Source organism: Pelodiscus sinensis, chromosome 19, assembly GCF_049634645.1.
Source record: "Pelodiscus sinensis isolate JC-2024 chromosome 19, ASM4963464v1, whole genome shotgun sequence".
Taxonomy (NCBI): Eukaryota; Metazoa; Chordata; order Testudines; family Trionychidae; genus Pelodiscus; species Pelodiscus sinensis.
The window spans coordinates 14,180,039-14,205,144 of record NC_134729.1 but is presented as its reverse complement, the minus strand read 5'-3'; the positions used below and the strand labels follow the sequence as shown (position 1 = coordinate 14,205,144).

The window sequence follows — 25,106 nt, the reverse complement described above, 5'->3', positions numbered from 1 at the left end:
GCCAGCACAATGGCCAACCTTGTTAGCAGTTGTGGTCTCATATGATCTTGTCCTGTTTTTTTCTAGGGGAGCCAGGTCTTCTTGTTGGTAGAATAAACCAGCAGGACCCCTTACGCAGGTTCGATGGCTATGTCAACAAGAGTGCCACCAATAAGAAGATAGCATGCAATGTGTTCCAAAGAGGGGACCAGGCATATCTTTCCGGTACTGTTGGACCAAGTGCTGGCTTCACCAGTGACTGACACAAATATCTTTCAATCATTGGGCAGGGGAAATGGCTCTTCGAGTTCCCAGGGTTTAATCAGCTTTTTGGAGAGGCTGACAAGAAATCTTATCTTAGGGTTTTGTTCTTCTGCCAACTGTGCAGTGTTCTAGATTCCATATAGAATGTATGGACGACAAGCAGAAACTCACAGGGACTGATTCGCTCTACCGCACCTCTTAGTGTTTTAGTGTTTCTCTCTTGTTTCTTTTCCCTCCTCCAGTTCCTGCGTAAGATCCTGTGAGCATTGGGGAAATGGCTATTGATTTAACTCCACCCTCAGTGTACCACCCAGGAAGATTGGAATAGTCTTCTCTTTAACTGCATGTGCTGGACCTCGATGGTATATTTGGGTGCTGAAATGCAGGGTTTCTTGATGCTAAGCCAGGTATTGAGATTGTTTGTGGCTTCTCTCCCCCTCAGGAGACGTCTTAGTGATGGATGAACTTGGTTACATGTATTTCAAAGACCGCAGTGGGGACACATTCCGGTGGCGAGGGGAAAATGTCTCCACCACAGAAGTAGAGGGGATCCTGAGTCACATCCTCAATCAAACAGATGTTGCAGTGTATGGAGTGGAAGTACCAGGTAACTGGAGACCCAGAATTCGTAAGCCTCAAAGGGGAGACAAGTCATGCAGATATACAAATTTGTTTCTCATTCCCTAGGACAATTTGAAATGACCATCTCTGCTGGAGTAGGGTGCCCCAAAATGGGCAGAGGTAGGTGGGGTAGCAGAGGGGTGCTGATTGGGCCAGCACTCAGCCTGAGCAGAGAAGTGAAGGCCCCAGGAATAATTCACAAATGAGTATGTGTAAATTATAGGACTGTCAATTAACATGTGTTAATGCCTGCGATTAATGCAGAGCACAATTAATGTATTCATTTTTTTAACGCATTAATCACGGTTGTTTCTGCAATGCTGCCCTTTTGAAATGCTGCCAGGGCATTTCAAAGGGGCAGCACAGTAGGAGCCTGGGATCAGCTGGAGCCCCAAGCTGACTCTGTGTAGCGCTGCCCCTTTGAAACACCGCTGCTGCATTTCAAAGGGGCAGCACCTGGGGTCAGCTGTGCAGCACTGCCTCTTTGAAGCACTGCCCTGTTGTTTCAAAGGGGCAGTGAAACTCAGCCTAGGATGAGCTGGGGACTCGAGCTGATCCCGGGCTCCTGCGGTGCTGTCCCTGAGGTGGTGTTTCAAAAAGGCAGCTGCACTGAGCCTGGAGTCAGCGTTTCAAAAGGGCCGTGCATGCAATTAATTGTGCGATTGTGATTAAATGTTTTAATCGCTTGATAGCTCTAGTAAATTATGCTGTTGGTGAGATCCATACATGTAGGGAAAGACGTGATTGTTAGTGGTTGAATCTAATGAAGAAGCAATCTTTCTGGGTGCCCAGAGATCTCTGATCTGAATATAATCCAGCGCAGTGCTCAGCATTTAGTATGTGCTTTCCACCTTGGTTTATAATGACTTACTCATTTAAAAAAAGGGCTTATTTGAGGAGATACAAATGTTTGATGTCTTAGCTTGTTTATAGTTTGCATTCAGGAGAAATCTTGATGAAAATTATCTTCAGGATTTCATGGAGACTCCTGTTTGACTGGAACAGGCATTTTGGGATAATCCCAGAGCAATAGGAATAGGATTGGAGAGATACTAGTTACTGTGTTCACTTTGGGAGCTGCCACTCAAATGCCAAAAGATTTGTCTCCTGTCCCTCTCAGTAGTTCTCAGTCATGAAGGTCTCTGGTGTGGGGAATTTATACAGAACAAAATGAGCCTTTATAAAAAATGGCTCTTAAATTCTCTGGGCACAAACCAAGGGTATGGAGATAGCTACGCTGAGCAAAAGGAAAAGTCTCTTTATGAAAAGGGAAACTGTTTCAAGCAAGTGTCTAGTTGGAAAAGTTCCCATTAAATGCCTGTTCAGTCTCCTTTGTTTTATTGCAAACTGAGTCTGGGTGGAGGAGATGCTTGATAAGATAGAGTTGGATTAGCTTTCTGAGATGAGGACATTGTGACCTTTCCTTTGACTGAGGAAGACTGGAAATGGTTAAGTGGTTTCCTTCAGAGTCCATTAGAATTCAAGGAATATCCTACCGCAGCAGTGAAAGCATGGTGTCTCTGCCAGGCTAGCCTCACTTGCAGCTAGAGGGAGCAAAGGCTGAGGTGCAGGAGGCGATCTGTATTTACACTGTACCCAGTGTCAAGCCCCATTCTCGCTGTCCTGTACACTCTGAGTTCTGTTGTTTTATTTCAGGAGTTGAAGGGAAAGCTGGAATGGCAGCAATAGCTGATCCAAAAGCTAACCTGAGTCCTAATGCTTTGTATCAGAATCTACAGACGGTGCTTCCTCCCTATGCACGGCCCATCTTTCTTCGTCTCCTGCCTCAAGTTGACACTACAGGTACTGATGGGTGACTTGCAAGTTCTTTTCTTATGAGCAGTGAATGCGTCAGTAGCTTTCAGAACTCAGCTCAAACTTGGAAGGTGTCAAAGTTGCCTCTCACTTAATTGTGCTGTTGTTACCTGCACAAAATACTCTGTTTAAACACACGGTATGCACCTATCCTTACCTGTTCCTGGAGCTCAGCTGTAGTCTTACACTCTGCAGGTTTGTGGGCCCTTTTACAAGTGAAAGGGCCTTACACAATAATGTCCTACTTAACATCTATTTATTATCAAGCACCAAAACCAGAATGCACACACTAACAGTGCTCACCATGACCAATAAGACAGATGAAATTTTCTTGATTGGCAGTCAGGATCAGGGCCATCTGGGGGACTCCACATATTGTCGCTGGCAGAGTGTTAAGGTCTGGCAGCTCTGATCTTGGAGCTTTGTCCTGGATTTGGTTCCCAAAGAACTTCTGTTTGGACTTTACTATAAGTGAAATAATGTCTGTAGTTTAGTGTTATACAGGAGAATATTTGGAACAAGGAGAGACTCTTGCATAGAGGAAAATACTTCTGTGCTTTCTGATACTTGTTCCGAGTTCAGTGCTGTGGTGTAAGCTAGCTCTATATATTGGTCTGTGGGAACCTTTTGCCAACAGTACTGTGCTTGGAATATACAGCCGCTCCCCGAGTTACGACCACCTCCACTTACGACCATCCGCACTTATGACCAAAGCAGTCGTAAATGCAGATCCAAGTTACGAATGGCGATCGGCGCTTACTAACAGTGCGGTCGCCATGTAACTCTATGGGATCCAAGTTACGAACACTTCGAGTTACGGACCAGGTGTTGGTCTGTAACTTGTTCGTAACTCGGAGAGCGGCTGTAAATATAACTATCTATGAAACAGACTAGAGCAGTGGTTCCCAACCTTTTTGATACCAGGAACTGGCAAACCCATTCACAAACTTTTGGAGGACTGACAATATTTCATTTGTATATTTGCATTTTCATTATGCAGTTAACAAATATGCGAATAAAATGTAGCTGGTCTGCCAAAAACCCTGGTCTCCAGAATCCCCAAGTGCCAGCCCTAATCCCTAGAGCTACCCACCCCTCCACTACCCCCCAGCACTAACCATTGACCCCAGACTCCCCTGCACCCATCCCTCCAGGGCCAGCCTTACACCCTCAGCCTCCCAGTGCCAGCTCTCTACCCCCTTAGAGCTCCCCCCATGCCAGCCTCCTGTTTCCAGAACCCCACTGCACCCAACCCCCCCAGAACCTTCCCCAGTGCCAGCCCACAGTCCCCAATATGAATCCTGTCCCAGAGCCCCAACATGCCAGCCCTATCTCCACAGCCCCCTATTACTAGTCCCACCCACAGAGCTCCCCACGATAGCCCTGCTCTTGGAGCCTGCAGTGCCTGCCCTGCCCTGCCTCCCGGCTGAGCGCTGCTGCCCAGGTTGCTGCTGCTCTAAGGCTACCGTACTGGATTTGACAGACCGGGCCAGGTCTGGGCACAGCTGAGGGCGTCTGCTTAGGGAGAATTGCTCAAACTTGGGGCTCCTTACAGTCCCAGACTGGAGACCTTCCCAAATAGGCCACAAACCAGTCCCACAGAGCGCTTCAGCTGCCAGCCTGGCCAGCCAGAAGCCTCACAAGCAAACCCCTCTGACATCCCAGCTCTCTCCGTGCCCCAAACAGCCCCAGGCCTAACACACAGGTGAGGGGTTTTAGAACCCAGTTTCATCTTCCCCGAACAGGTTCTGTCCGGTCCCAAGAAACCAGCCACAGGTCCCAATCAATTTACACTCTGAATCTTACCCACAAATCGTGCTGAGCCAATCCTTTAGAATCTAAAACCTAAAGGTTTATTACTAAAAGAAAGAAAAGCATGAGAGTAAGGTTATTAAAGTATCATACATTACATGCATCGAATCTCGATGCAGGCTTGCAGCAGAGATGTTATAACTGCTGGCTTACAAGTCCTTGGGGTACATCCTATGTCAGGATGGGTCCACAGTTCTTTCCGGTTCGTGGTTCCTTGCAAAGCTGCCTCTAGGATCAAGAGCTGAGCTGAAGATGAAAATGGAGGATGCCACATGGCATAGTTATATTCCTTCCTGGTCTCTTCCAAGCTGGAGACAGTCACATGGTCAGTGGCCAGGCACCTAGATTCCTTCCCAGGTAGGTCTCTGGTACTTAGGAGACCTATTGTCCCTGGAGCCTTGCTAATTAGCATGTCCATAGGCTGAGCCCATTGCTCAACCACATATAGAGAAACTTCCAGTATTCATACAGAGTACATGTTTATAGCTCCACACACAGATATTATACAATTACATGAATAGAATATACAGACTCAGTAGAAGGTAAGCTTTTGTTTGATACTTCACATGGCCCCCTTTGTACCCACTTTTGGGGCAAACACCCTCGCCCCCCCCCCCCCCCCATGGGTGCAGCAGTGATCTGGCTGCTTCCCTTAAAATCTGGTAACGTGACACTGGGCTCCATGTGACCCTCCCACCACGCAACAAAGCACTCTTCCAAGGCCAGGAAGTGACCCCACCACTGCCCTGCCAGACCTGGCAACAGCCAAACCCCCACCACATGCACAGGATCAGCGGTGTCTGCGGCACAAGCAGCGGGTGGGTGCACGTTTTTGGTGACTCGAGAGTTCCTCCCCAGTCTGTTAACAGTCAGGGTCTAGAGGCACCCATGCGCATCTTGGGCTTGCAGCACCCACCTGACAGCTGGGGGATACTAGCCACCCTGACAGCTGCTGGCTTGAGTCCAAGAGCCCAGCTTCCTCTGCACAATTCCAACCAGTGCTGCCAGCTGCAGCGCCCTGGAACATTGGGAAATGGCCAAACGTGGTGCAGGCTGGTGCCGGCAGGAGAGATCCCACAGGGGAAGCCGGGCCTTGCCAGAGAAGAGGCAGAAATCATGGATACCCAGGGTGGCTCCTCGAGGCCACTAACCTGATCCTCTTTGATAATATCGATAAAGGCCGGGATGCTCATGGCAGAAGTCTCCACTCCCTGATCCTGAACATGCTGCCCGCAATAGAAAGGACATATGGCAGCTGCTCGCCACACAGCCCTGCCGGATGGGCTGCATGGCTGCCTGCCAGAGCTACAATCAGGGCCGTGGTGAGGCTGTTCCAGTAGGGACAGCCTCACCAAGGCCCGGCTCCAGCCACAGCACACTGGGGCAGTCCACAGCACCACGCACTGTGGGTGGGTGGGAATAGACTTTTTAGTGCACATGCAGGCATGCACCTGATAGGGAACAGTGCTCCCCAGCGGTGCTGTGGCCCAGCAGGCAGAGGTTTGTGGTCCACCATCAATCTGTGGACCGGTGGTTGGGAACTGCTAGTCTAAGGGATCCTTGTAATCTGTTGAAGAAATTTTAAACATACATGAATGGGGGCTCTCTCAATCTCCTCGCTTACTGATGCTCAGACTGCGGCTCATTAGCTGCAAATGGCTCTTTAAAGTGTCTGCTGCACTCTTTGCAGCACGTGCTATTAAAACACTGTGTGATTTAATTACTAACCAATCTAAGTTATTAACTAGCCAGGATGCTTTTAACATGTTATTAACCCATAAAGTTATCAATTTAAGTTATTAACCTATTTACTGTTAGAATAACAAATATACGTGCACACCATGAAAAAACTTAAAAACAATGAATAGTCTTGTAGCACCTTAAAGACTAACAAAACATAGATGGTACCATGAGCTTTCGTGGGCAAAACCCACTTCCTCAGATGATGAAGTCGGTTTTGCCCATGAAAGCTCACGATACCATCTACATGTTTTGTTAATCTGTAACTGGAAAAACTTAAAAAACAACAAATAGTCTAGTAGCACCTTAAAGACTAACTCGACTATCCCTCTGCAGCTTTTGAACACACACCATGGATGGCCAAACTTCATCAGAAGTTTGAGAGCTGGGCTTCGTCCCTATAGGGCGAACCTGCCAGGGCTAAGGGCTTCAGCTTAATAGGGTGTGCCTGCAAGGGCTCAGGGCAGGGGTGGGCAAACATTTTTGAGGGGGGGGGCACTTCACAAATTTCAGAAGTGGCTGCAGGCCAACCCAGAAGGGGCAGGCCCTTGGGCAAAAGGGGTGGGGTCAAGAGATATACTACTGGGAGCTTTGCTTGGCCTGGGCTCCCTGCCCCCTGACTTCTAGCCAGTGGAAAGGACCTGGAGCAGAGGGGAGGGTGCCGGGGCTAGTCTCCTCCCAGATTTGTCTGGGGGGGAGGCTTAGATTTCATATCACAGGGCTCGCAGCTTCTGGCCCCCACTGCTAACCTGTAGCCTGGCAGATACAAGCCCTTTGAATAGAAGCAGTTGAAAGGGCTTACGCCTCCAGGTAGCTCCCAGGCAACAGCCCAGTGGGGCAGAGCTGTGAGCTCTTTTCACGTGCTTCTGTTTAAAGGGCTTGTGCCTGCCAGGTGGCTGCCAAGCAATGCAGCCACCTAAGCAGGTGAGCTCTTTAAATAGAAGCAGTTGAAAGGGCTCGCATCTCTGGCTCCCTAGCAACGTGCTAGAGGCGCCAGGAGCTGTGAGCCCTTTTAAGTGCTTCTATTTAAAGGACTGGCACCTTCCCTGTGCCTGTCAGCCAACATGTTGCCTAACAGCCACGGGGAACTTGAGAGCCCTTTTAATAGAAACAGCTGAAAGGGCTAGCAGCTCCCCGCATCTCTAGTACATTGCATCTCTAGTACATTGCCGGAGACCACAATCCCTTTCAGCTGTTTCTATTTAAAGGGCTATTGTTTTCCCTGCTGCTGCTAGGCAGTGCTGCTTGACAGGCACAGGAAAGACAATAGAAGCACTTAAAAGGGCTCACAGCTCCCCGCACCTCTAGCACATTCCTAGGGAGAAAGAGATGGGAGCTTTTTTAAGTGCTTCTATTTAAAGGGCTCGTGCCTTCCCCGTGCCTGTCAGGCAGTGTTGCCTAGCAGCCACGTGGAAAATGAGAGCCCTTTAAATAGAAACAGCTGAAAGGGATTGTGCGTCTCCAGCAACACACTAGAGGCACAGGGAACTGCTAGCTCTTTCAGCTGTTTCTATTTAAAGGGCTCGCGTGTTCCCTACAGCTGCTAGGCAATGCGTTGCCTGACAGGCACAGAGAAGGTGCCAGCCCTTTAAATAGAAGCACTTAAAAGGGTTCACAGTACCCCACATCTCTAGCGAGTTGCTAGGAAGCCAGAGACGCAAGCCCTTTCAACTGTTTCTATTTAAAGGGCTGGCGCCTTCCCTGGGGCTGCTAGACAAGATGCGGGGAAGACGTGAGCCCTTTAAATAGAAGCAGTTAGAAGGGCTGTGCCCCTCTCCCACTGCAAGGCAACATGCTAGTGGGAGGGGCCTGGAACTGCCTCGTGGGCCAGATCAAAGCCCTAGGAGGGCTTTGATCTGGCCTGCTGAGAGGCTTTTGCCCACCCCTGGCTTAGGGCTTCAGCCCTGTGCCTGTTGAAACTCCGAGCCCCACCCTAACCCTAACCCTGGGGAGCACCATGAGGCTCTGCCCCACCTCACTCTGGTAGTTGGAGAATGGAAGGAGGGCATAGGGGGCTCCACGAGCTGCACTGTAAAAGAGCTGCATGAGGCTCCCAAGTTGAAGTTTGGCCACCCCTGATATCTACACAAAATAATTCCCGTTATACTGTTTAAATATGGCTAACAAATGAAACCATGAATTTACACCACTGTGCTTCTTATGGGTAATGTTGATCACTAATTTGCTTCCTGAACCACTGAAGTCTGAGTATCAGAGGGGTAGCCGTGTTAGTCTGAATCTGCAAAAGCGACGAGGAGTCCTGTGGCACCTTATAGACTAACCGAAGTGTAGGAGCATAAGCTTTCGTGGGCAAAGACCCACTTCGTCAGATGCATGTCATCATCGACATGCATCTGACGAAGTGGGTCTTTGCCCACGAAAGCTTATGCTCCTACACTTTGGTTAGTCTATAAGGTGCCACAGGACTCCTCGTCGCTTTTGAAGTCTGAGTGTCGTTGCCCTAGTGCCGTGGTTCTCAACTGATGGTTGATGGTGACTTTTTCGGTGATCCATAGGAACATTGTCCAAAGTCACACGGCATGAGCAGGCGCCGCTGCTAGGCTGTTTCACGCCGTGTTCATAAGGATGTGGTGCGTCATCCATAGTGTCAGTTAGGACGCAACTGCGTTGTGTTGCCAGTAACTTCCGTCTGAGGCTCTGAGCATCAGTGTAGCTGCCACCGTCGTGCTGAGCGGTTGCTGTGTCGTTCATCCTGTTCTACATGAGCTGTTTTACAGGTGTGGTGTAGTTTGTTTATAATGGCAACGACAGGAAGAAATGTCAAGCGCAAGTATTCGGAGGACTACATCAAATTCGGCTTCACTTGTCAAGAAAAAGAAGGTGCGGATTTGCCACGATGTATTATTTGTTTCAAAGTCTTGGGGAATGACTCAATGAAGCCAGCTAAGCTGAAACTTCATCTAGAAAAGTGTCACTCCAACTTGTTGCAAAAGGATGAAGATTATTTTGAGCGGTGGTTATCAGGTCTGAGGCAGTGCCTCGAGGCAGTGCCTCGACTCAACAAGTGCATTCTACAATAAGACAAGCAATGCAGTGCGCCCTTCCTACATTGTTGCATACAAACTTGCACAGGCCAAGAAGCCTCATACCATTGTAGAGCAACTTGTGATCCCCTGTGCAAAAGAGATGGTGCGGCTTGTTCTTGGTGAGGAAGCAGCAAGGAAGCTGAATGATATATCTGTCTCTAACGACACAGTATCGAGATGGACAAATGAAATATCACAGAACGTCAGTGAACAAGTTGTGGATGAAATAAAGAAGTCTCCATTGTTTGCCATACAATTGGATGAATCGACCGATGTCACATTGTGCTCTCAGCTATTGGTGTTCGCATGATACATGGTTGAGGGAGACTTCAAAGACAAGTTTCTTTTTTGTAAGACTCTTGATACCACCACAAAGGCTCAGGATGTGAATGAAATTGGCTCAGGATGTGAATGAAATTGTTAACAATTTCTTTTAAGTACATGGTCTGGATTGTGGGTGTCACCACTGATGGTGCACCTGCCATGCTGGGCTCAAGATCGGGCTTCCAAACGCTGGTGAAACAGCGCGCTCCAATAGTAACCGGAGTTCATTGCTTCCTTCATAGGGAAGCTTTGGCGTCAAAAAAATTACCTGATCAACTGAACACAGTTTTCAAAGGGTTGATGAAAGTGGTGAATCACATCAAATCATCGGCTCTGTACACTAGGCTGTTCAGTATCAGAGGGGTAGCCGTGTTAGTCTGAATCTGCAGAAGCGATGAGGAGTCCTGTGGCACCTTATAGACTAACTGAAGTGTAGGAGCATAAGCTTTCGTGGGCAAAGACCCACTTCGTCAGATGCATGTAGTGGAAATTTCCAGAGGCAGGAATAAATATGCAGGCCAGGATCAGGCTGGAGATGACCAGGTGGATCCAATCAAGGAGGATGAGGCCCACTTCTAGCAGCTGATCTGGAGGTGTGAATTCCAAGAGAATAGAAGCTGCTTTTGTAGTTAGCAAGCCATTCACAGTCTTTGTTTAATCCAGAGTTGATTGTGTCAAACTTAAAGATGAACTGTAGCTCAGCAGTTTCTCTTTGAAGTCTGGTCCTGAAGTTTTTTTGCAAAAAAACTTCAGGACCAGACTTCAAAGAGAAACTGCTGAGCTACAGTTCATCTTTAAGTTTGACACAATCAACTCTGGATTAAACAAAGACTGTGAATGGCTTGCTAACTACAAAAGCAGCTTCTATTCTCTTGGAATTCACACCTCCAGATCAGCTGCTAGAAGTGGGCCTCATCCTCCTTGATTGGATCCACCTGGTCATCTCCAGCCTGATCCTGGCCTGCATATTTATTCCTGCCTCTGGAAATTTCCACTACATGCATCTGACGAAGTGGGTCTTTGCCCACGAAAGCTTATGCTCCTACACTTCAGTTAGTCTATAAGGTGCCACAGGACTCCTCATCGCTTAGGCTGTTCAAAAGATTTTGCCTGGACATGGGTTCTGACTTAGATGTGTTGCTGTTCTACACTTCTGTACGGTGGTTGTCAGCAAGGAAAGTACTCAATAGAGTATTTCAATTGAGAGAGGAGTTGGATTTATTTCTCCAGGCTCAAGGGAAAGAAGAATTCTAAAATGTGCTGACGCAGTCAAATTTAGAACTTGCGTATCTTGTTGATATTTTTGGAATTTTGAACAAACTGAATCTTCAGCTGCAAGGGAAAGGTGCAAATCTGTTCTCTCACCAAAGCATCATCAAGGCTTTTCTTGACAAATTGGAACTCTGGATCATAAGAGTCGATGGCAATAATTTGGTTCAATTTCCATATGTGGATGCCATGCTGGGGGAAAAGGAAGCCATTCGGACGCAAATTCTCGATCATTTATGGAAGCTATGAGATGAATTCCAACAATACTTTCCGGGGGTGGACAGGACAAGGGATGGATTATCTTTAATCAGGAATCCATTTACAACAGATGTTAATAGTGTTCCAGAGGATCTGCAGGAGGAATTCTTGGATCTGAAAAATGATTTTGCGGCTCAAGACGTGAACCAGCAGTCTACCATAGAGAAATTTTGGGCCAGCGTGACCAGGAGTTACCCAAATCTGTCAGCACATGCAGTCAGATTTATTTTGCCATTTGCATCAACTTATATGTGTGAGACTGGATTTTCGTGTTTGTTGCACATTAAGTCCAAACAGAGGAATCGGCTTGCAGTGGAAAGTGATATTCGTTGTGCATGATCAAGTACCACTCCAAACTTTGAAAAGCTTGTCAGTGAGAAGAGAATCCAAAAATCTGTCAGTAAGAAATAAATTTCAAATCAAAATGTTCTTTGTCTGCTCTTTTTTATCATGTCTCAAAAAGGAGGTGGTCCACAAAATTTTTTTGATTGGCCTGGTGGTCCGTGGACTGAAATGAGTTGAGAACCACTGCCCTAGTGACTCCATCTTGCACATACTATTTACTGTTTAATAATTTGTCCTCATTCATGCTGGAGATTTGCAATCATTCACAATCTCATACTGTGATTAACTGTCTGGTAAGCTAATTAAACAGCTTTAGAGGTGGCTGTTGTTTCGTTTCCAGGCAGATTCTTTTGGAGAAGTAGAAACAAGAAAGTACAAAGCTCACACATAGTAAATTTAAGCCACCTCTAGTTGGCAGAAATGACAGACTAGTATCACACAAGATCTGTAATTGAGACTGGGAAATAGTTACAACTCTGAACAAGAGCCTTTATTAAGTAGTAGACAAAATGTCTGAAACGGCAGACATTAAATGACAGATATTTCACCACTGTGCAGCAACTACCAGTGGCATCAAAAGGCTGATCTTCCTGTTGCCTTAGAATAAAGCTGAGATGCAACGGCTGGATGGATTTTCAACGTGACAGCTAATTAAAGCATCAGTTTCCATCTCCACTCTTTCCACATACCATAATCTGTAATACAGCAAATTGGTTTAACTGAGCCACTGAACTCCTCAAACATTGCCAGTTGGATTCAGTGCTACAGATATCACGTTATTACAACATCTACAATATATTGCACCTTGAAGTCTTTGTACAAAAATGAACTATGCCTCAGTGCACCTGTAATGAAGGTTTGGCCTGTAGCGGTGGTCCCCAAACTGCTCAGGAGAGCTGTCTGGCCCAGAGCAGGAAAACAAGATGGCGGACAGCCACGGGCAACCTGTTAGGGCCAAAAAGCCTCAAAAGCATTTTTTTTAAAGAGGCCACACTGTTTTTTTTTTTTTTAATTATTTATTTATTTGTTTATTTATTTGCTTAACTCTTGGGGTCCTTTTTTTTTTCTTTTTTTTCTCAATAACTTTGGTCTCCCCCTTTTTTTTCTCAACAGAATTTTTTCCCCACTGTTTTTTTTTGGGGGGGGGGAGCAGGGTGTTTGGTATTTTTGGTTAAACCATCTGGCAACCCTATGGCTGGGAGTCATGACTGGACCTACAGCTGGAGCTGGAGCAGGGCCAGTATGGAGCTAGGTGCAGAGCAGAGCTGGGAGACACTCCATTCCCTGGCCCAGGATCCATGCTGCATCCCCAGAAATTCCTCTCCTTCCCTCCCTCCTCCTGCCCCCCAAGGGGCATGCCTCAGTGTTTGGGGCCAACTGGCTTAGATCAAAAATACAATGCACGACTGAAATTACAGAGATCCTGTACTGTCAGAGATTGGTGGAGAAAGGAGAAATAAAACCTGTGGTGTCTGTAGCGCACATACCATAAATTGATTGTCATTTGTCTTTTTACTGATCCCAAGTGACCTAGAGCCTGATCTATCCCATCTCACATCAGCCAGTGGAATTAATTCTGATGTGTGGTGGTAAGAAATGTCTGGTTTCTAGGTTTAACACCAATAACAAGTAGTATGTAGGTTCACATTTATCTTCCTAGCTTTATGTCCATGTTACCAGCTCTGAACATTTTCATGTAAATATTTTCTCTTTTTCAAGGCACATTCAAAATCCAGAAAACCCGTTTACAGAGAGAAGGATTTGACCCTCATCAAACATCAGACCGATTATATTTTCTTGATCTGAAGTTGGGAAAATACGTTCCCTTGGATGAGTGCCTCTTTGAGAAGATCTGTGCCAGAAAGGTCGCTCTGTGATCTTGTCTGGTATGTGCCTTTTGCAGGAAACACTGCTAATGGGTTTAAGAAAGGCCCTGTCTGTGGAACCAAGAGATTCCTGCTAGATAAAGAGTACAAGGTCCCCATGCAGTGCATCAGCAACCATGACAAATTCACTGGGGCATAGGATGTTTTTCTCACATGTGTTAAGTACTTTAATTTGTGACCTGTTCCTATCCTAGGCTTAGATATGCCATTTCTCTAGATATCTCTGTATCTAGAGATATTTTTTCTTTTTATAACCACTATAATCTGAGGGGTTCTGCAATATGAGAGGTGTTTATGGTCTGAATTATTTATTGGAACATCTTGAGGATGTAACTGAGTAGAAATGCATGTGTCCTGAGCAGGTGTTCTGCTTTCTCTCTCTATTTTATGTTGCTCTCTTGCTTCAGGTAGAGCCTTTGATCACCCCACCTCACATTTCTTTCTTGATTGCACATCTAAGATTCACTGTAGTGGGAAATCTTGCTCTGAAGGGTCTATCATATGTTTACCTACGGTATTCTGTTTGCACAATACTTAGCACAATAAGGTTTGCATTACAATAATAAATAATAATAGTACTGAGAATTAATCAGTTTGTTGACCCACTGGGGTGCAGCCTCTGTGAATCTTTACAAACTGTGATCTGCAGAACAAATAGGTTAATTCACGGAAGGGAGTAGATTGTGTGTAAATGGTTAAAAAGCATAATTAGGGGCATAGGACAACTGCCTAGGACAATACGCCAGTAAATAAACAATGTATTTAAATTTGTTACTGGGCTAGGTGATGAGGTAAATGGCAAGTCTTGCCAGAGGAGTCATATGGTAATGTTACACCTTTTAATGCTAAGTTGAGGTTTTAGGAAATATTAATTTTAATACTGCTGTGTAATTTTTTTAAAATTTTATATTTACCGATAGTTCTATCTTCAAATTGTGTTGCCATCTGCAAAAAATGAGTGGCAATTGTTGAACACCAATGTGTAGGCCACATATGACAAGACAAATCGGAACAGAATAAATTTAATGTCTACTCCAACCTCAGTAAGAATTTTATATTCCATTTAATGTGGGCAAGTTTATTAACAGACATTTCTGGATGTATTTGTTTTTCTGGTGCTTTTGCCATAATTAGAACTAAATGTAATTCTTAAAACTGGAAAATTAAAGGGATTGACTTTCACTGGTGTATGTATGCAGTGGTTCCACTTGTCCTAACAAAGGATTATTTTCTCATTTTAATTGCACCATCCTGAGCAGCTTTTGGAGACATTTGAACTTGCCATATCCACTAATGGTGGCTACTGCTGGTGTACCCAGTCTTGTGATGCCTTAAGGAATTTTCAGTGGACTCATACTATTTAAAGCAATTTATACTCCTTAAACTCTGTTCTGTGGCACCCTGTGCTGTTCTAATTATTTTAATATGACATGCAGTGTAAGTAAGGAAAAAATCATTCTGCCCTTTCTCTGATGGAGTTAGTGTTTCATCTAAAATATTTTTATAAAGAGTTTTGCAGATGCTTTTGAAACAGTTTTAATGTTCAATGCACTGTAGAAACTGGACATTGTAAATAGTTTAAATACTAATTTTTTTATGTGGAATGTGCCTTTTATCAGGACAGACAGTAAGCGGAAATTAATTCATGATAAAAATGACCCAAGTTAACTTGAACTATAATATGCTCAGAAGCAAAGTGTGGGAGTCTGCAGCTTGGGAACTAAGTGCATGAGCTAGGAATCGGGATAGCGCTTGAAATATCCTAAAGTTTCTTGTAGTTTGAAGAATCTCATGAATTGACTAATTGAACTTTTAAAACAAAATTGTCTTTCAAACTGATCACTATATTGTCTAACTGTATTTCTTTTATCAAGCTCAGAAATAAAAACAAATTAATTTAAATGAAACAGTGTAGCTTTCATTCATTTCCACGTGGTGAGATAAGCTCTTGTGTACCAGAAACTTCACTGTTTATAAAGGAAGAAGGCAGAGTGGAGGTGAGAAGTAGGAATGTAAACTGGTAACCAGCTACCTGGTAAGCATCACCCTGAGCCTCACTGCTTGATGCTTGCTAGCTGGGCCAGAGCGGCCCTTGCCTGTGGTGCAGTGGGCCGGTTAACTGGTTACGCGTATTCCATATAGTTGAACTGGTTACACCCAGATACGTGACTTTTGACCGCGGTACTCGCGGTAGAGCCAGGGGAGGAGACGACCAGGGAGGTGGGGGACGATCTGTGGCACGAGATGGACCGGGGGGGGGGGGGGGGGGGTTGTTACAGGCCTGGATGGCGAGCCGGAGCATTGAGCCCGCATCCCCCCAGCCTGCTCCTGGGCGGGGCCGGGATTACTCGTAGCGCCGGGGGCTGCCTGGCCCCCCCGGGCCTCCACGAGACAGGCGGGCACGTCTGGGAAACTCGGCCTGTTTTCACACATCACTTCCGGTGTTGGAGACCCACTCTCTCTAGACACGCCCCTTCCGGCTGTACGCGCGCCCCCGTGCTGCGTCCAGCTTCCGGCTGTCTCTCGGTAACGGCGCAAACTTCCGCCCCTGCCCCGCCATGCCCGGCCTCGCGCCCCGCCACATCTCCGTCTTCCCCTCCCCGCAGGAGCTGGGCGCGTCGCTGGCGCAGCTGGTGGCGCAGCGCGCGGCCGAGGCGGGCGGCCGCTTCTCGCTGGGGCTGTCGGGCGGGAGCCTGGTGCGGATCCTGGCCCAGGAGCTGCCCGCGGCCGTCGCCCCCGCCGGCCCCGCCGCGCCCGCCCACTGGCTCGTGGCCTTCTGCGACGAGCGGCTGGTGCCGGTGGGACACGCGGACAGCACCTTCGGCGCCTACCAGGTGAGGGGCGGCTCCGTCTGCCTCGGGTGTAGCCGCGCTCCCTGCCGCCTCAGTGCCTCGGGCTCCGCGAGTCTACACGGGCCCGTCAGTCGCTCAGTCATGGCGCTGCGGGTTGTGCGTTTGCCACTAGCTGGCGATGTCTACACTCCTGCCAGTAATATGCAAACTAGCCTAAGCGTGGAATATCGCCAAGCCTCATTTGCATACCTAATGAGCTGCCATTTTTGCAGAAGAGGCTCTTGCACTGTCTACACTGCCCCTTCTTGCGCAACAAAACCCTCTTGTGCAATGCCGTTACGCTGATTATTTTCCAGGAAGAACGGAATTGCGCAAGAGGGTTTTGTTGCACAATAAGGGGCAGTGTAGACGGTGCAAGAGCCTCGTCTGCAAAAATGGTGGCTCATTAGGTATGTAAATGAGGCTTGACAATATTCCACGTTTAGTCTCATTTACATATTTCTGTTGCAAGAAGCCACGAGTGTAGACATAGCCTAAGTGTAAATGAGACCTTAGGATCAGGGTCTTCTGAGTACTGTTAACCTGATGCCCCTATGCCCAGTGCCAGCTACAGGTAGCCTTTTTAGATATGATTTTTATAATTTTCAGTATAGCACTAATGAAATATTGTAAAGGAAACCTTAAGGTCCTATAGATACAGAAACTGACAGTATTTACCTGGGGTTGTCAAATGTCTGTTAAAGGGCTTCATTACCACATGAATGGCTCTTTCACAGGTTCCATGTTCTGCTCATAGCTCTGGCAGGCTTTTCCACTGTTAACCAGATCCTCTTGGGAGGAAGCCCAGCCACTAGGAAGAGGAAGGTAGGTGGACATTAAGACCCAGTGGTATCCCAAATTTTTGGATGCTTTATGCAGCTGTGTATTCTGCATATGGGTAAGGAGGGCCCTGCTGACCCTGTCAGACTAGCTTTTAAGTGTAGATGAGGCCTTAGGATCTCTATATTTTTGTTGATATTCCCATTCACTGGCAGATGCTGTTGTCTCCAAAAGCTATGAAAGTAAATTTACTCTGATTTTGTTATTGGTTGTAGAGAAATAGCCCAGTACGTAAAACCATGTAGTTCAACTTCTTGGTTGGAATTCTGAGGGTCATCTTTATTTTTTTCAGGCTCATCTTCTCTCCAAGCTCTCCATACCAGAAAGTCAAGTGGTTGTCATTAACTCCTCCTTAACTGTAGAAGAGGCTGCTTCAGACTATGCTGAGAAGTTAAAAGAGGTACTGGAGAAGTTTTGTTTTGCATACCAAACTTCTTCAAATAAAAGTGAAACTTACTGTTTTATTAAATATGTTTGCTATCTGTGTCACCGACAATACTTGCCGGTATTTTAAAATTTTTAAACACTTAATATTTCTCTTACTGCTAATGTTACTTGTTTTCTTACTAGTTTGCTTGGGAAACTAATTCAGGCTATAGTTTTTTTCTGACAATGCTATAGGTATAGTGATCGTATTTTTCTGAACCAAAAATAGGGAAACTTTGGCCACACCCCCTGAAACCACTGGCGACGCCCCTGGTTCCTTATGCCCTGCCCACCTGCCTCAGGAAGTCCCACCCCTGGGGTAGTACTTCTGGGGTCAAGATAAACAGTGACAAGAAGTAAAGGGTGTCATGTGATCCTCTAAGAACTCCTCCCTACCATAGAGATGGGTTAGGGCCCCATAGAAGCCCCCCATGCAACTATACTGCAATTGCATTAACCCAGGGTCCAGACCAAGGGTCCCATGACACTGCTGTACTAGGGGATTAAAACTGCGATTCAAGATTAGATCCAGGATCTAAGACCTGTTACTTTGCAGTGGAGATGTAGTCCCATTTGACTCTGAGCCTGGGAGTCATCCAGAACTATCCCACAATTTCATGAGACAACTTCCATAGTCCTCTTAATGGATGGTGCTTACTGGTTCCAATTAACTGGTAATCAGAAGGGGCTGGAGCACCTCCCCACCTGCTTCAGGAAGGGGGCTGCCCCGGGTCTGCAGGGGGCCTGCTGCAGACAGGGGTTGCTCTCATTCAGATCAGCCCCTATTTCTGGGGAACTCGGGGGCCCCACAGGCAGGGATTGCTCCTGTGTCCAGAGCAGCCTCTCTCTGTGCAGGAGTCCAGTTTGCTATGGACAAGGGCTGCTCCGGAATGGGCTGGGAGCCAGCAGCAGCCCCAGTATAACCTAACATTAACTGGTTAACTGATGAATTGGAATTTACATCCCTAATGAGAGGTACTGGAACTGCATTTTTCAAAGTTACTGCAAAATTATCAAGTGTCCTCTGTTTCCACAAACCAGAATGACAATACTGAACTAACCATGACAATTACAGGGTGGAGAAGACCATATCACTAACCCTTGAAAGGTACATTGCTCATGGAGATCAGTGGGGCTGGGCTATTTTATATGTAAAGCTACTGAGATATGTATATGTCAGTACCATGATGGCAATGCCTTTATGTAAATAATACCTAATAATAACTGCCAAATAAGACCACTTCCCAACCTGCTTACAAAGCGCCTGTGTAGTTATTCAGGAGGGAGGTTGGGATTTACTGCCGAGGTGTCCTCACAGGTCTCTGGCTCCACTGATGATGATAACCAGAAGGCTGCTTGCATGTGTGCTCAGTGATGTGTACCGTGTCGACTTGCGCACTTAGTCTCCACAGCAGACCCCAAAAGATCTCCCAAAGACCACAAACCAGATAAGGATCGAAGGGGCCAGGTTTATTGCTAAGTGAAGTACAGTAATAGTTGTTAGTAGACTCTACTGAACCTCTATGCATATTTACCCCGTAGCAATGGAATGACTCAATCAGTGGGAAATTTCCACTGCCCCCTAGGTCATCCAAAGACGGTCTCCCCTCCTTCTTCCCCCCCGACACCACTTTATATACAGGTACAACAAGTCACACCTCACTGCTGATGTTGTCAGGTGACCACCCTCTGATGCTTCTTAGATAGCACCCATCTCCCGGTACCTCATGGTTTGATTAGATCATCTCTATCCATCATGCTGTCATTTTAGACCCTTTCCTGAACCTGAGTCTGTATCTGTGAGGCATGGGTACAAACATCTTTTTATATGAGCTAATGATACCATGTGCTTTCCACTTATGACCAGTACCAATTATTGTTCTGCAGTCGGTACCTAGTACCAATTAGTGTTTTGCGCTCTCAGCCCTATTCATGCCAAGTTCTGCAAGCTGGGGCCTGCCTTTTAGTCACAGCTTAGTTTAGCTTTATGCTAGTCAAGTTTTGTCCATTGTTAGGTAGGCCTCAGACCAGGCCATTGCTGCACTGGCTTATGTTTTAGGCCTTCATCTTACTACAGCCTGATCCAATTTAATTTTAAGCTAGGATTGGGCCCAAAGCAATCTGTTGATATTACTCAAGAAGATCCAGGTAATATTTAGTCATCCTTCAAAAATATAAGGGATCAGTCAGTCAAAGCCCCACTGCCTGGTAGAGGCGATCTTTGAAGAAATATGGAGAAACTTTGAATTTACTTTGGACAGCAGAGCTTTCTTTCTCTGGATGTGGGATTGTTAGCATAGATTTCACTTTGTGTCAGAATAACTCGGAAATGTGTTGTCACACCTAACTCCATTCGAGTGTAGGCAATGTGCAGCCCAAAGACAGAACAATTCCTTTGAAGCTGTAAGTCAAAACATCTCAATGAGCTCACAAGGGCTTGTTCACCATGACACAATCCTTTCTGCCTCTCTGTGGATGCACCAAGTGTTTTCACTTGGCATCTTAACACATTGTTTAAATCATCAACTGCTTGGATGAGGAAAAATTCATAAGGAGTCTGTCCATTATCCACATCAGAGTGACAGTGTGATTTCACCACTGTGGTAACAGACCCGAAATCTCTGTGAGCAATTCTGGAGCAAGAGGAAGCCTGGGGAGGTTTCTCGGGGGGAGAGGCCAAAGGTACCTCTATTTCAGTGATTCTCAACCTTGTTGAGCCAGGAGGTCCACAGACCAATGTAAACCTTTCCATGGACCACCAGTTGCTAATGGAAACTCACTGTTAATTACATCATTACACCTGAGCCATTTTTCTAATGTTGCAACTAGGGAGAATGGTTTAATTTAAATTATTTAACAGATTAAGCATTTTAACTTTCTCATGTTAATTTATCAAACTTCATCTTATAAATATTTCTGAAAGTTTGTTTGTTTGTTCTGAAAGATCTCAGAAATGATAAGAGCTAGAAGCACCACATTTTGAACGGATACTACTGATTTCCTAACTTAAATAACTGGATTGATTATATCTTGAAATCAGTTCTCCCAGAGCCCCAATTGGACCCACTGATAATTAGCTTTTAGTAGCACCTGATCATAGAAACACAAAATTTTTCATGGGTATTACTGATTTCCTAACTTCAATTACTGGATTGGTTAATCTCAAAATCGGTGCCCCCAGAGCCCCAATTGGGCCACTAATTAGCTTTTAGTAGCGCCTGATCATAGGCATTTGCTGGACTCTTCTGTTAAGTGTGTGACATAAACTGCAACTATGAGATCCTTTCCCTATGATATAAGAAAAAGTATTTCCAATAAAATATGCTATGTTAACGTCATTGACGTAGTTCATTCATCACCCCTTTCACTGTATTTTCCCCGGGCGATGCCGGATATTTCTGCTAGTTTTAAGTAAAATAAAAAAAGATTGTTAATCATAGATTCTGGAAAGCCTTTTTTTTTTTTTTCAAGTGCAAATCCTAAATTCAGTCCTTTTCTCCTAAACTATTTCTCTGTAATAATCCTTGTGTTCCAAAATGATGGACTGCTAATAATCTTCTCAAAAGACTTTTGGAGCAAACCAATTTACCAAAACCACTTTTGAGCTGGCCAAGATATTGAATTCCCAAAAGAAACTGGAAAGACCATCTGGGGAACCCAGAATTGGGTGCACTTGCACAGACAGGAGAGCTGATAAGATTAATGAAATTTAAGTTATTCATTGCAATGTCCTATGTGATATTTTTTTATAAAAATATTTGTGGACAAGATGATGTGTTTATTGGGGTATATATGTGGTGTTTGTACTCAGGGAGGTGAAGATGGTGTCTGTTAGTGGGAAGGCTTTCTAGTGGAATGAGTGTGTTGTTTTTTAAACTAACGATAATGTGTTTGAGTGATGGTTAAACCAAAAGCGTATAACCTAATGATGAAGTTCTGCTATTGTAACCTAGATGCAGTCTCTGACGGTACAGGAATATAATAGTATAGTCGATTAACCAGTAAGCAAAAGCTTATAGGTTAATGCTATAGACTACATGCATTTCCCTCTCCCCGTTTCCCTGCCAGTAAAATTTTTTAGCAGGCTGGCCAGAGCCTGGCTCAGTCCTGGCTCATGTTGGGTACAGGACCTATCTGCGTTTCAGCTCTGCATTTCAAGTGTATTAAGAGCCAGGCTGGCAGGCAGCCCGGCTCAGTTCTGGCTTGTGCTGGGTCTAGGAGCTCAGACCGCCCCCTAGACAGGGACTGCTGCCACCCCACACTGCTGCCTCTTTCTCAGAAGCAGCAGAACAGGGTGACAGGTAGCTGGTCCCACCTGGCACCCCGCACTGCTGCCTCTGGTACAGTGGCTGCTGGCACTGCCCCTGGGAACTATAGACTAGTCAACTAACCGATAAAATTTCATGAGGTTACTCGACTATTCACTTAACCAGTGGTCCCCAACGTTGTGCCCGTGGGCGCCATGGCGCCCACCGGGGCATTTATGTGCACCTGCCTAGTGACCAGGGCCAGCCTGAGCCATTCTTGCGCCCCAGGCGCACGGCGCATGTACGGCCCCGGCCCCGGGCACCCAGCAACCCCAAAAGGTTGGGGACCACTGAAATTTAACCGATATTAAACGTCCCTGTGATAGTAAGGATGTAACCATATAACTGTTTAAATGGTTAACTGATAAGCATGAGCTTATTGGATACCATAATGATGACATGCATGCTCCCAGCTCTGCTTCCTGGGAGCAGGGCTGGGGGACAGGCTCCTGGTACACACTGGCTTCACAGAGCCAGCTGCTGCAAGCTCTGCAATATAAACTTTATACTGCAGATCCTGCAGCATGTAACTGCTGAGGTTTTCAGGGGTTACACAGTTACCTAATTAACCACGTTTTAATCTCCCTATCTGACTGTGTGTTCAATTGTGAGATGCCAGAACACTGAATATGTAATGGAAATTCATTGTCATGAGCATCCTTTGTTATACAGCCTTATTCTTGGGGTGATAGCTCCTTTTTCTGTTTAGTGCCCTCATTTGTGCTCTACTCTCTAATCTCTCTGGGTTTTTGTTCCTTCTTGCAGGCCTTTCAGGGTGAGAACATGCCTGTCTTTGATCTGCTGATTTTGGGAATAGGGCCAGATGGTCACACCTGCTCCCTGTTTCCAGACCATCCACTTCTGCAGGTGATCTTACAGAGCCAGGGAGGGGATATTTGATAATGGGATAAGAATGTGCATTTTGTTCATGACAGTGATAAGACGTTTTCTCCATTATAGTTTGTCCGTAGGTGGTAAGTTTGAATGCATGCATGTGTGTGGATTTTTTTTAAAGAGTTTGATGAACGATTCTGAGGTATGGCATTAGAACTTGGCAGCTGCCAGTATTTGGAATGTGATTTAAAAAAAAAAAAAAAGGAAAATGGGAACAAGAGGAAAAGTGGCTGGAATTTGACTTTCCTCTCTACTTAGCCCTGATTCATATGGGTATAATTCTCTGCCCATGTGGAACCCTGTTGACTTCAGTCAAACTGTACATGAATGCATGAGTCTGCCTAGAATAATTTAGAGTTGGTTAATGCTGAACAGAACCTGAAGTCTGATAATGATCTTTGGTTTCCTTTTACTGGCTGTTTAGTCAGTCAAATAGCACAAGCTTGAGTTTGGTGAGGCTACCTACCCTTTGCTTTGACTCTTGTGTCTACAATGTTCTGATCAGTTTTCACACTTTGGGCTTTGTTTTTCATGACAGGAAAAAGAGAAGATAGTTGCTTCTATTAGTAATTCTCCAAAGCCGCCAGCTGAACGGATAACTCTAACGTTGCCTGTTTTGAATGCAGCACGGACTGTTGTATTTGTTGCTACAGGGGAAAGTAAAGCTGCCATCTTAAAGGTACGGTTTAAAAATGAAGAAAATTGTTGATTGATGAAAACCCAACATTTAACAGTTTTTCTGCCAAAGCATCAATTTAGTTAAATACATTTTCCACAGAAAAAAACATTTTGATGGAAACAATTTTGGCCAGCTGTAGAAAGTATAGGATTGGTGAACACTTCCATGCCTATCTCATTGCTCTATGGGTCCCTGGATTAATGGGACTGGCAGTGCTAATGCTCTGTTTCTTTGGACAGCGCATTTTGGAAGGCGATGAGGAGAACCCTCTCCCTGCTGCTCTTGTCCAGCCTCATACTGGGAAGTTGCACTGGTTTCTGGATGAGTCTGCGGCCAAAGAGCTGACTGTTCCCTTTGAGAAGCATTCTATCTTGTAGAACCAAACACCTGGCTGGGTTTCAGGATGGTGATTCAGGAGGACTGGCTGCAGTTCCTGCATAGAGCCGGCTCTACAACATTCCGGATTGAGGACTCTGGTCATAGTACTTGAGTGTGGCACTAAACTAACACTGTCTATTTCTCTTTTTTTAATCAAGTGGTACTTTGTGGATCACTGTAATAACCTATGGTTGGGGAGGGGAGATATAAGACTCCCAAATCTGATCTCTAGCTGCAAATGGGAATGCTGGTCATGCCGTCTGTCTTGTGAGCGGTTAATGTGGTGTGATGTGAATGCACAATATTAAAGATGTATGTTTCAGGTTTTCGGCTCTTGTTTATTTTATCTTCAGATATTACTTGTTGCTTAAATATCAGCTAAGGTTTTGATCTTCATCCCTTTATCCTTGTGAGGAAAGCTATAAGAGTATGTATACTCCTTTAAGGAGAAGCAGTGCAGATGAAGAGGTGAAGTCCGAGGCCTATTCACAAATATTTGTTTGGAAATGTCCCAAACAACTTTGGAGTTAGGATAACTTTTAGTTTTGAGAGTTTTATGGAGCCTTTTTGGGCTCTTGTTCCGGCTCCACTGTTACCCTTTCATTGTACAATGCACTAGGATGCTGGCTGCTGTGCCGCTGGCTGCCAGGCCACAGTGACTTTGTGGGCTTGAGCAGGGGTGCACTGCCCAGCACCTCCTCTCCCGCTGGGGCTGTTGGGAGAGGTCTGTCCTGTCTTGCCTCTCAGCCAACCAGCGCTGGGCAGGGGCAGGGTCTCTTTCTGGATGTGGAGGAGTACTTCACTGTGCGGCGGGAGGGTCGTGTGGAGCCTGGCAAAGCAGCCTTAGAGCAGCCGTGACCCAGGCAGCAGTACACAGCAGGGAGGCATTTTCAGGGTAGGGGAGGGGTGGGGCAGGCAGACACTGGAAGTTCCAGGGGTGGGGCTAGTGCTGGGGGCTCCAGCCATGGGGGTCTCTAAGAGGCATGGGCTGGCACTGGGAGGCTCTGGGGGTGAAGCTAATACTGGGGAGCTCTGGGGTGCAGGGCTAGTACCAGGGACCTCTAAGGGATGTGAGTCTCTAAGAGGTGGGGGACTGACACTGGGGCATCTGGGGTGGGGAGCTGGCACTGGGGGGCTCTGGTGTGGAGCTAGTAGTGGGGAGGGCTGTGGGGGCAGGGCTGGCACTGGGGAGTTCTGGGAATGGGGCTAATATTGGGGATGGGGGGGCTTGGCACTGGGGAGGGCTCTGGGGGGGTTGGGTGTAGTGGGTCTGGAAACAGGAGGCTGGTACTGATGGAGGCTGGCACGGGGGGTTCTGAGGGTGGGAGGATGGCATGGGGGGGTTGGGTGCAGGGGACTCTGGGATCAGTGGGTGCTGCTGGGGGTAGTGA

General features: G+C 46.2%; 2 protein-coding genes across 6 annotated transcripts in view; both read left to right on the top strand.

Annotated features, from left to right (window-relative positions):
• Window positions 1-15,284, top strand: part of SLC27A1 (solute carrier family 27 member 1) — a 64,029-nt gene extending 48,745 nt beyond the window's left edge. For 4 of the 5 annotated variants that reach the window (XM_075902457.1, XM_075902460.1, XM_075902459.1 and 1 more), the window contains 4 exons: window positions 67-204; window positions 686-850; window positions 2,521-2,667; window positions 13,194-15,284. In XM_075902457.1, coding sequence (XP_075758572.1) covers window positions 67-204; window positions 686-850; window positions 2,521-2,667; window positions 13,194-13,351 — 608 coding nt within the window. In that variant the 3' untranslated portion in view covers window positions 13,352-15,284. The remainder of the gene's footprint in view (window positions 1-66; window positions 205-685; window positions 851-2,520; window positions 2,668-13,193) is intronic. The other variant, XM_075902458.1, reaches the window with a different exon arrangement.
• Window positions 15,285-15,834: 550 nt separating this feature from the next.
• PGLS (6-phosphogluconolactonase) lies at window positions 15,835-24,039 on the top strand. The gene is made up of 5 exons (XM_075902462.1): window positions 15,835-16,194; window positions 17,324-17,431; window positions 22,530-22,631; window positions 23,197-23,337; window positions 23,577-24,039. Exons 1-5 carry the CDS (start codon window positions 15,919-15,921, stop codon window positions 23,712-23,714), a joined length of 765 nt encoding a protein of 254 aa, XP_075758577.1. The 5' UTR covers window positions 15,835-15,918; the 3' UTR covers window positions 23,715-24,039.
• The last annotated feature ends 1,067 nt before the right edge of the window (window positions 24,040-25,106 follow it).